Below are 11,073 nucleotides of genomic sequence, written 5' to 3'. Positions count from 1 at the left end.
TATATACATACATATATATGTATATGCGCGGGAGGAGAAGGGAAAAGGAATGGAGTTGTCACGTACAGTCAAATACACAGTGCGCGGAGTCACACGATGTCTCTTGCCGGTCTTGCCGTCTCCATCAGCAGATGACGCTCCGTGCTCCGTCTCGGCCATCCTTATGGAAGGTTCACACTGCGTCCACCTGCGTCCGTGTGAGTCGTAATTAGTGAGAAATCGACCAATCAGAGTCGATTATTCTCCTCAAATTCGATAAAACGCCTTTTTTTTTAATGAAATAAGAAAAATAAAATTGTGGAGTTTTTAAAAAAGCTATGAAGAATTTTTTATTTTATCACCTTCTCTTTTGCTTTTCTCTTTTTAATAACTCGTATACTTAAATCTTTGCAGGCTTATTGATTGTTAACTGAATAAAATTTTTTTTTTGTTAAATCCTTGTTGACTGCGTTAATAAACCAGAGTACCTATTCTTGAAATCGTTCGTTATGAACGAAAAGGTGAGGATTATTTCCTTTCTGCACTCCAAACAGGTTCACTTGCTCTTTGCAGCCGAACTTTTCTCATCTCTTCCTCATTTTCCCTCTATCTTTTTTCAACGTCTCATTCTGTATCTGTCTCATTTTAAGTGCAGAAGGTACAACGTAGTGCAGCTACAAGGAACAGTTGTATGTATGTATGTACAATACGTGTTGACTGTCGAAGTCACTGTCAAGAGTCAGCTGTCAAACGTGCGGGATGTCAGAGAGAGACTGATCGGCGACCCGACGACGCACGCCAGCCGAGAGATGGACCGCACGAAGTCTTAATTCTACCTTGGACCGCGAATGTTGATAACGATCGCTCAACTCCAGTTTTCAACCTTGTCCCCAAAGCTGCTTCTTGAATATATATAGGACGTATAGGCGTGTAATAATCTATGAATTTAGGCGTATTCAACAGAGTTAATCTCAAGGTGCTTATATCTGACAAATTTTCCACTTGGTTACGTTCATTTTTAATCATGGGAATCACACGTCTCGATTTACATACTATTTGCAGTCACACTTGTGTGCTTAATCTCAGTTATCTTGTACTTGGTGCCTCTGATTCTCCAAAGTTATCAAAAATGGGAGGAAAACTTAATGTCTTTGCGTGTCTTCAGGATTCCCAAGGAGGGATGTATTCAGAATGGGCCTCGCTGAGCACTCTGATCCAACAAGGCTCGGAGGAAAGCCAGAGCGTGCTGGAGAAGTTCCCCCCTGGCGCGGGGAAGGAGGTCGCGCTGTCCATAGTCCGCCAACTCGCCGCAAATCTCGGCATCACCCAGGCGGGAGAACCCAGTCCGCTCTCCACCGACAGGGAAGTTCAATGGTGCATGGAGGTGATATGCTTCGGCCTGTCGCTGCCGCTGGCCGAGCACGACACCGTCAGGGATTGCGTGAACATATACTGCGAGTGGCTGTCCGCTCTGTACTCGACGCCGAAGATCTCTGTGCCCAGACCGATCGTGGACGACCCGAACTTCTATGCCAGGAAGATTATAAGTCATTTTTACAATCTGTTCGTGCCGAGAAAAGGGGAAGGTGAGAGACAAGACTTGGGTTTTCTTTACGTACGTCAAAGTTGCTCGTCCGATTTCTTTGATAAAATTTCATTTTCTTTCCCAAAGTCTGGCCTTTTCTGTATCAGGATCTAGGTAATCCATGATATATATGACTTTTCCGCGAATACACATTAGCAAAATGTGTGTTTCTTGTATCAATATTGGATATCTGTGGGATACGTTACCCTTTGATCAATATTTCTAGGTACCGACACGATAAATCGGCAAGCTGTCCTGTGTCATCGAGTACTCAGGACTTTGCAGCAAATCGCGAGAGGCCCAGCGACTCTAGAGAGAGAAACTTGGGAGAGTCTGTTATTATTTCTCATCGGTATTAACGACGCGCTGTTAGCACCACCGGCAACGAGAGAGGATGCGGGAGAACAATTGTGCGAGAGGGTGCTCGGTGTATTGCTAGAGGTACGGGAATACTGGTCGATTAACGACATGGACGTTTGTAAACTTAGAGAATAATTTTTTTTTTTTTAGGTCTGGCTGGTCGCCTGCGAACGCAGTTTTCCTTCACCTCCGTTGTGGCGAACGTTACGAGAATCCTGCCTGCGATGGCGTCACAGATTGGCTCTGGTGGAACAGTGGAATCGCGTGTGCCTCGCTCTTACGGCGAGGCTGTTGCACATTATGTACGGGCCGATGTTTCCCGAATTGAAAATAAGTATGTGTCTCTAATAGAGTGCACGCCTCGTTTAACAGAGATTGCACGTTGTTTGTAGCGTGCTGTACTATGATGAGCAAAACTCTGTTATTCATAGGCGAGGAAGACACGCAACTGGTATCACCTACCATGTCGGACGAGGCGGTGGCGCAGGCATGGTACAGGCTGTTGCGTACCATCGGCGATCCCGTGGACCTGTGCAGACCCGCCGTCGTCTCGCAAACGCAAGCATTTCTGCAGTACGCTATCGCCAGCCCTAACGTCATAGATCCGTGCCAGCATCCGTGTCTGCAAAGTTTGCCGCAGATATTTCTGAAAGCTGTAAAAGGCATAGCGGGTCAAGTCGATGCTTTTCTGGGTAAGTCCAGGCTGTCGATCCGATTCGGAACGTTAAATTCGTGATCTACCCTCGAAGGCTATGCTGTAACTTGTAAATTATTACACAGAGGCTAGGCGGTGTTGAATGTATATTTCCTGAAATTCGTTTCTACCTATGAGACACTCGCACACCTGTCGGCTTGTCCGCTTGTTACCTGGTGGCGGTTGCACATTGTCGCGAATGTTTTAGGAGTTTCACAGGCATGCTGCTGGGAGGAGTGTTGCGTGTCCAACGTCACGTCGGGAAACAGCGGCACTGGCAGCGGGGGTGTCGGTTGGGACAGGTCGAGCAGTAGGGATCAGCCTCAGCCGTCTCCCACACCCCCAACACAACGCAGACTTGCCAAAAGTTTCAGTGTCACTCCTTCCGCAGTCACTAAGGGTATCTCAGTGCAATACTTTTTCTCGCCGTTACGTCGATACTGTTGCTCAATCAGTCAATTGTCTTCTCCGCTAAAATCTAAAGTCACGAATACTGTATAGCACTCATTTTGTATCATAATGTTTTCTTTTTATACGATATTCTGTATACTTTATACATGCTTTTTATACATGTTATATTATTAAAATTTACTCTAATAAGATATACAACAATTGTGAATTATTAGTCTTTAGTGAACTTGTACTCCATGGCACTTCATTCGTCGCTGTTACAAAGCATCCTGTAGAATCGCGTAAATATTTTGCAGGAATCCCGAAAGCGTCGTTAATCGGATTGACGACAAGCCGTGTAACTAGTACACCGCCGATGCTAATATCCAATTCCGGACCGTCATCCGCTTCGAGTACTGCATGTAATAACATTTTTATAAGTTCACAATTATATAGCGGAGATATCTCCGTTTTGATCACACCCGTGTGATTTACAGCTATGACCTCGCTTGGCCAGGACATTAGACCTCCTTTAGCTCCAGGACGACCCAAGTGTAACAGTATACTGCATCTCTTCGGGGAATGGTTGTTCGAGGCCGCGTTTATCGGTACCGAAGGTTGGTCGCAGAACTTACCGCGTAAGTATCGCTGTACGTGAGATAAAAGAATGTCTTACACATGGTTGTATTTTATATGCGATGATCGTCTCGTGAGCAGAACCGTCAGGCGCTTCAAAACGTCCGTCATCGGTACTTGTGGACGGGCCGAGTTCTCTGCAGGAAACCGTGAGCGACGTACCGCCGACACTTTGCATAGACCGCTACGAGTCGGGCAGAGCGGAGGCATTGGGCGCCCTGTGTAGAATTTTCTGCGCCAAGAAAACAGGCGAAGAGATCTTACCCGTGTACCTGGCCAGATTTTACCAGGCGATGTATCACGGCCTCAAAGTCGACGAGGTAGTATCCGGTTGCATCTCATATTTTTCGGATAGACCTCGAAAGAGACAGAAGTAACCTGCGTGTATTCAATTTGTTTTCAGTCTCGCGAATGTGGCGAAACATTAGCGAGTATTCTGTTGAATTCGGCTGATCTGTTTCGCCTCGATTTGAATGGTATACAAGTCTTGGTGCCAGCCGTGTTGTCCGCTCTGGAGGTGGTCCTACCGGAGAAAGACCTGAAGCTGAAATCTAATATGGTATCAAAGCCGGACTTGCGAAGAGCCTCGATACATCTGCTAATATCAATGTTAACGCTGCCTCTGCATTTTCAGGTAAACATAAATGTAATTTTTTTTTCTTTCCTGAATTGCTTTAATAAAATTTATTAATGTTTAATAAATTGTCATATTCAACGCGGACGCGATCACATAATTGAAGAAGTCTGTACGTGAATATTTCATTGCAGAACCTCGCCATTAAGGAGCTTCCGATATTGCCAGGCACGAATTTATCCGAGAGAAGTCCCGTAACGTTTGTACAATTAAAACCGAGGCTCATGAATCTACTCATAAACGCTTTACAAGTGGAGACCGATCCTCAGAATACACATATGCTATTGGGTAAGTTAATAAAGGGGTACCGCTATTGAAATTGAGCTTGTTTGCGATTTAACTTTCGCTCTTGCAACGTGTATCTTCAAGTGTATCTTGAATCCTCTATTTACGATCAATGAAAAATTCATATTTCTTTGACAAAGTTAATTTTTTATGGAACCAAAACTTAAAAGAAAGAAATCAACATTCCGTTGAGAAGTAGAAAATTATATAGATAAAAATAAATGTTGACGTGTAAATAATTCTTGTCAGGTGCTTTGTTACTGAGCGTACAAGATTCTGCAGCAGCGGAAGAAGTGGAACAGGTCACGCAACCCGACACGGTAGCCAGTGACTCGGCAACTAATTTATTATCTTCAGGTTCGTCCTTGATACTAAATGATATTAGCTTGCACTCGGATAAATGCACTGTTTTGAGTTTCTTAGTAACTTCTGTCTGTTCAAATTTTATGAATGATCTTGTGATCATAGGCACTATTTTTTATGTATCATATGACAAAGAGCGGTATAAACATTGCTTTACTGTTATTTTATATAAGAAAATAATTGGCATTCTTCTTTAGATTGCCCATGAAGAGTGTAAAAAGTAATGTGATAATTAGATAAAGAACGATTCTTTAAAAGTAATTCTCAAAGTAATAACTTTAAAGCAATAATTTAACAATTAATTTTACTAATTTTACGAGATACAATAAAACTTGTTATTATAATTTAATAGAATTGTTTTATGACCTATGGATAACGCCTATGATCACGACTGGGTTTTTTCTCTGATGCCAATAAGATAGCAATGTCCCAGTATACTGCTACTTTATTTAATACAGAGACTTTTTATTAATATTTATCGATAGCTTATGAATGGGAGTAAATCAGTATGAGGGCGCAAAATATTCGAATTACAATGCTTAATGTCACCTCTCATCGTATCAGCTTTACACGTGCTTATATATGAAACGTTAATTTCTTTATTGTTATTACGAATTGTGTTCCGTTGTGCGTTTCGCCATTGTACCGTCTTATCATCGCTTAATATAGTCACCAGCGATTCGGCCAGTCAAATAAGTATATCCAGTGATCAGCGATCAATTGGCGATGCCTCTGATATTGCAACCCTTCAAGAGGAATGCATTGCGTTTGGTAAATACAAATACTGTTTTATCTTGCTACACTATCTTGCTAGAAAAATCGCATTCGAAGACATTCGTAGAGTGCGAATTTCATTTTTGCTTGACGTTTATGTTTTTATCGTTATGTTCAAAGTTTTTGAGAAAAGATGTATTTATTCTCTTTTCCTTTCTCTCTTTCTCTCTCACTATATATATACGTAGCATTTGTTATATTTATAAATATTATATATGTATATATTTACTGGTGTAAAACATAGACATGTGTGATATTATTTCTTATAGACCTAGAGACTAAATGAGAGGGACATTCTTACAGATTCCGCCCACGCTCTTTTTGTACGAGCAACGTACTTGGTGTGTCACCGTCTGATTTCGTCATGGAAGACTGACTTGAACATCTCTCTAGCAGCACTCGAGATGTTATCGGGATTAGCACGCACACGCATTCGCGAAACAGGTAGCAAGATCAATGCAGATTAATTGTATCTGCAAGATTTAAATTTCGTTATACGCGTATATACTTATATATATCTTACATATGCAAGAAATATAGATACTTATCTCCTGTCTTGTTTCAAATAATTCTGCATGCAGCAAGGAAGCTCACAGGTTCGATATCTGTCAGATAAAAATTGTCAGCTCTAACGTTGAACGCTCTTGGAACAAAGTGCGCGTCGAAACGCTGTGTATGTATTGCAGATGCTCTGGAATGCAAGAGGGCGGTAAAATGGTTGTGCGACTACATTTCGTATCAGTGTTGGCGTCCACCTCCGGCGCACTCTAAGGATCTCCATTCGTCCATCGTCGCGGCGTTCACTTGCCTGACAACCTGGCTAACTGCCCATCCGCAATTGTTACAGGTTGGCGACTTTTTATGGATGATTTATGGAAATTAATCTTACTTGAAATTCTATATATACATTGATTCCTTTTTTTCTGCTGTTGAAGGACAAAGACTGCTTGACTACAGTATTGGAAGTCGTCGAGCTCGGAGTGTCAGGCACCAAGAGTGTCGGAAAACCGGGAGAACCTATCAAAATGAAAGACGAAAAAGAGCTAAAGCCTGCTTCTATGCGCGTAAGAGACGCTGCCGATGTTCTTCTCACTATTCTGTTGGAACAGGTTTGTTTGCCATAGTATAACATATAAAAAAAGACACATGAGTGCGCGGTAATCAAAGATATTTAATGCTAGAATTTGAATCTTTTGGTATTTCTAGGGATTTATATTAAGATTTTTTTTTTTTCAAAGAATTTTTAATCGAAGAAGCTATCTCCTCTCAATTTCGTCGAATTTATTTATAATTGTACTTCTCTCTGTAGGTCGGTTACTTTCCAAGCGCCTGCGGGGCACAATCGCTTTCGTCATTGTTGGACGAAGTATCTTTGCTTCGGCACTGCAACAGCTGGACCGGTGGACGCGTGGCACGACAAGCGGCCGTCGAGAGATTTCGTTACTTCGTGTCCGAGAACGCGATTGTGTTAGCGCTGTTGGAGGAACCACTGGGGAACGATCAGGATCCTCAGCCGACCGTGACGGTCCTAATCCGTGGACCGTTCGGCAGACACGCGTGGACGATGCAGCTTCGTCATTTACCGCGTCATCGATCCAGCATCAGAAGTATAAACAGCAATCCCGGACGACCCCTGCCGTTAGCTGAAGCCGCACCACGAACGGATTATAAACCGAGATTCTTCCCAGATAATGTAGATCGCATTCCTCACTGTAAAGTGTAAGTGAACGCCTGCAGCAGATCTTAAATCAAGACAACTTCCAAACTTTATTCCCCAATTATATTTAATTTAGGGCTATAAGTATTCGAATATAATTAAAATAAAGTAAATTAAATGTAAAATTTCCAAAATATAAATGATACAATTCTGATTAGACGTGATATTCAAAATACTCGGCTATTTGAGTTAATTGGAATCGCATTTTACAACATTATTCTAATCCAAACGATATTTAATTGCGTGATCTTCATGGCAGGGATGAATCGATACCGAGTCTCGAGGCAGTTATGAGTGACAACGATGCTGTACGTGATGAACATCAGATCCTCGTGCAGTTCTTAGAACGTCAGATAACGCTCGAGTCGAAGCATGACAATGGTAGTGTAAAGGATGCAGAAGACAAAACCGACGAATGCGTACCGCCCCAGGTCTGTCACGAGTTCCAAACGGCTCGTCTATTCCTGAGCCATTTCGGTTTCTTAAATATGGAACCTAAGGAGAACGAGGAATCCAGAAGTAGCGGGCTAATCGCTCTAGATCCGACCATCCCTGGTTTCTGTACGGACTTGGAAACTCTGGACAACATCAGCCCGCGAACGTGCGACACCGTTCACATCTTTTACGTAAAAGCTGGTCAAAAGTCTGCCTCCGAAATATTGTCAAACGTGGTAAGACAATGGTTTTTCAATCATAGTTTAGAATAACGATAATATATATATATATTATTGTTTTGATCTATTCTATGTTGTAAATTTTTCTTAAAAAAAAGAAGGCACACAACTTTACGCTACACATCTTACGTTCACAGCTGCACGAGGAGAATGTGTCGCCAAATTTCTTGGAATTCTTAAGCTCTCTCGGTTGGCCCGTTTCCGTGTCAGGTCACGCGGGCTGGACCGGCCACGTATCTACTTCGTGGAGAGTAACGGCGCAAGTCAACGTGCCACAGCCAGCTCACAGCAATCACGGTGGTGCCCTGTACAACGGTGACACTCACGTGTTGTATTGGGCGGATGTGAGTTCGGAAATCGCATTTGTTGTGCCTACGCAGTCGTATCTCATCGCCAGCACGGATTCATTAGAGGAGACCAGTTACAATAGCGATATCAGTGCCAGTGGACAAGGTAAATCTTAAAGGCGAGAATACTAATTGAAATACAGATTTTAGAAACATGTCTTTTTTTATTTGCTTTCCTATTATCTGCGGAAGACCTTTAGATTATTATGTATAACGAATATGGTTTACTTCTCAGAACCATAGTTTATATTATTTTTTGTTACAGCCTGGTTTGAACGGAGCATCAGTGAAAGTACGGACACTCGCAGCAGTGGAATGTCACAAAATACAACGCAGACTTCTCGAGCGATGTCGCTCGATTTGGAGAAACAGCCGTCGAGCTTGCCGGGAGCAGGTCCGACGAATTCTTCGAGTGCAGATCCCATCAGGCCTAGAAGGTCGGCAAAGCAAGCTCTGCCGTCTCAAACCAATACAAAAATCATGATTGTGTGGTTGGAGAGTCTGGAAGATCATATCCAGTTCCCGATTGGTACGTTCACTCTTTTTCCACAAGCAAAACGTCCCGAAACTCGCGATTAATTAATTAATTGGAACGTTTTATTGTATATTTTATCGCCATGCGATGTTATTGTCTTGTATGTATTCTTTGTTGCATCAAATTAAACGCTCTTATTGGATTGTAGGCGATCTGCTTCCTTCCACCTACACCGGGCTGGAACAAGCGAGGACGCTGCAAGCTACCGATGTGCACGTTATCTTTCTTCAAGCCCTCGCTAATGGTTTGATGCGGGTCAGATTGCAGGGGCCGGTTTCGAGAATCAATTTGGCGACGCCCTTAATCGACGGTATGGTGGTATCGAGAAGAGTCTTGGGAACCTTGGTTAGACAAACGGCTCTTAATATGGGACGTAGAAGAAGGCTGGATAACGACAGGTAATAAAATTAATAATGAAGGAGAGATCACACTTCTGTATTCTGTTGATTATATCGCGTTTATATTGAAAAGTTATGTGCATTCTTTTATTTTTGGATAAAACGTATAAATGCATACATATATTCATGTTTCAGTTATCATCCACCGCACGTTCGAAGACGTCTAAAAATTCAAGAGATGGTACAAAAATATAAAAGAAATTTAACGGACCCAGAGTTATTGACACTTTTATTCAGCAGCACTCAAACTTATTAAGGAATAAGGAATTTTCAAGAATCTCATCTATGAACTTGAGTTTCGGGACAGCGGTAGCCTAATTCCTTTGCTGCTGTTACAAAGTAATTTTTGTAAAATTTAAGGATGGATTTTATACTTTATGCTATATATTATTATGTATCGTGAAGATAAAGTTATTATCTTCTGAAATAACAGAGAAGATAACATTTACTTCAGAAAATGTAAGTAAACTCTTTTTCCCGATTGTTACAAATTCGTAATAAAGCAGAGCGAGTGATTTTCTATCTGCATCTATTTCTTATCGAAAGACATGCTCATTGTATTAATAATTCTTTATTTCCAACATCATTTTTCTATATTTTGTTCAGATTCCTTAAATAAAAAACGAGCTGTATAATAACGTATCGAAATATAAAAGATAAAATTACAAAATAATAATTCTAACGTTATAACGAAAAATGTTATCAAGTGTCGGACTTTACAAGTTTAAGGTTCCTGAAATCTCGCCGCGGTCATGTAGATCGTGACGTCAGAGGCGAGAAATGACATATGTTGAGAATTCTTGCGCGCTATTTTTAAATAAAAAGATATTTTGATGAAAAAAAAAAAAAAAAATACTTCAGATTGCTTTTTAACACACTTATAAAATATTCTGAAAACTTTGACGGCGGCGAATACCCAGGAGCCTTAATTAAAATAAAAACATTTGGGAGACCATAGTAAAGAAAGATGATAATGATTCGGAGAAAAAGTTATTTACATTTTCTGATCGTTCTCAGACTTTTCACAAATTGATTTTATCTCTCAATGCGTTATGTATATATGTACAAAGATTATTCTCAATCTGAGAAAGAATTGAGCATTTTCAAGAATTTCAATATAAAATTTTCTGATAATCCTAGTTTCCGGTTATTTTACGCACAATTCTGAAACTTAATTCCAAGGATGATGAGAAAGATGATTAAAATGTATTACAAGTGCATTCAATTGACGAATTATATGATTTTCTGATGAAAGAAGTCTATTAAAAAAATAGATGATCGTAGATGAATGTTTCGGGAGAATATATTTTTGTTATATGATTTTTAATATATGTGTACTACACATAAAAGGCTTTATACATACATTACTACTTGTAAAATCAGTATTGTAGATAACATTGTAAAAAATAAATTATCTAATTGCATATAATTGAAAGCTATTTCAATATAAATATAAAACAGTGGAAAGATGTAATTTATTTAATTAGTTTACTATGATTATATTTTATACATAAATCTTACCTTGTGCATACATATATGCATACAATGATTCTTTTATGTTCACTTTTACCAACGTAGACTAACTTTAATCTTGATTTAACGTACTTTTATTATTTTTTAATTTTTAGAACTGGAGAAATATAAAAAGTAAGTTGAACCGAGATTAAAGATAAAATCTACATTAGTAAAAATGGACGTTAGG

At 40.4% G+C, this 11,073-nt stretch overlaps 1 protein-coding gene across 6 annotated transcripts; it reads left to right on the top strand.

The window, feature by feature from the left end:
• Window positions 1-106: 106 nt before the first annotated feature.
• Window positions 107-10,800, top strand: LOC112462537 (ral GTPase-activating protein subunit beta). 6 transcript variants are annotated; one of them, XM_025028370.1, is made up of 25 exons: window positions 107-197; window positions 635-955; window positions 1,145-1,565; window positions 1,652-1,678; window positions 1,791-2,005; window positions 2,075-2,258; window positions 2,356-2,616; window positions 2,827-3,018; window positions 3,326-3,430; window positions 3,506-3,625; window positions 3,726-3,964; window positions 4,048-4,278; window positions 4,413-4,566; window positions 4,813-4,920; window positions 5,596-5,697; window positions 6,004-6,144; window positions 6,282-6,296; window positions 6,387-6,547; window positions 6,636-6,809; window positions 7,010-7,419; window positions 7,677-8,088; window positions 8,229-8,544; window positions 8,704-8,967; window positions 9,122-9,371; window positions 9,507-10,800. In XM_025028370.1, exons 2-25 carry the CDS (start codon window positions 920-922, stop codon window positions 9,625-9,627), a joined length of 4,659 nt encoding a protein of 1,552 aa, XP_024884138.1. In that variant the 5' UTR covers window positions 107-197; window positions 635-919; the 3' UTR covers window positions 9,628-10,800. The 6 variants fall into 6 exon arrangements, with proteins under 6 accessions (XP_024884138.1, XP_024884136.1, XP_024884139.1 ...); XM_025028368.1 differs by having other exon boundaries at window positions 3,506-3,646; XM_025028371.1 differs by lacking the exon at window positions 1,652-1,678 and having other exon boundaries at window positions 3,506-3,646.
• The last annotated feature ends 273 nt before the right edge of the window (window positions 10,801-11,073 follow it).

The sequence above is a fragment of the Temnothorax curvispinosus genome, unplaced genomic scaffold (genome assembly GCF_003070985.1).
Source record: "Temnothorax curvispinosus isolate PA1 unplaced genomic scaffold, ASM307098v1 QBEX01012496.1, whole genome shotgun sequence".
In the NCBI taxonomy this organism is placed as follows: Eukaryota; Metazoa; Arthropoda; class Insecta; order Hymenoptera; family Formicidae; genus Temnothorax; species Temnothorax curvispinosus.
Note: the sequence above shows the minus strand (reverse complement) of the source record. Positions and strands in the feature narration are given on the sequence as shown.

Bases quoted from the DNA above. Each gene is read 5' to 3' on its own strand.
- LOC112462537 (XM_025028368.1), top strand. From the start codon at position 920: ATGAATTTAGGCGTATTCAACAGAGTTAATCTCAAG. The intron at 3,965-4,047 runs GTAGTATCCGGT...ATTTGTTTTCAG, and splicing joins ACGGCCTCAAAGTCGACGAG to TCTCGCGAATGTGGCGAAAC. The intron at 9,372-9,506 runs GTAATAAAATTA...TTCATGTTTCAG, and splicing joins AGAAGGCTGGATAACGACAG to TTATCATCCACCGCACGTTC.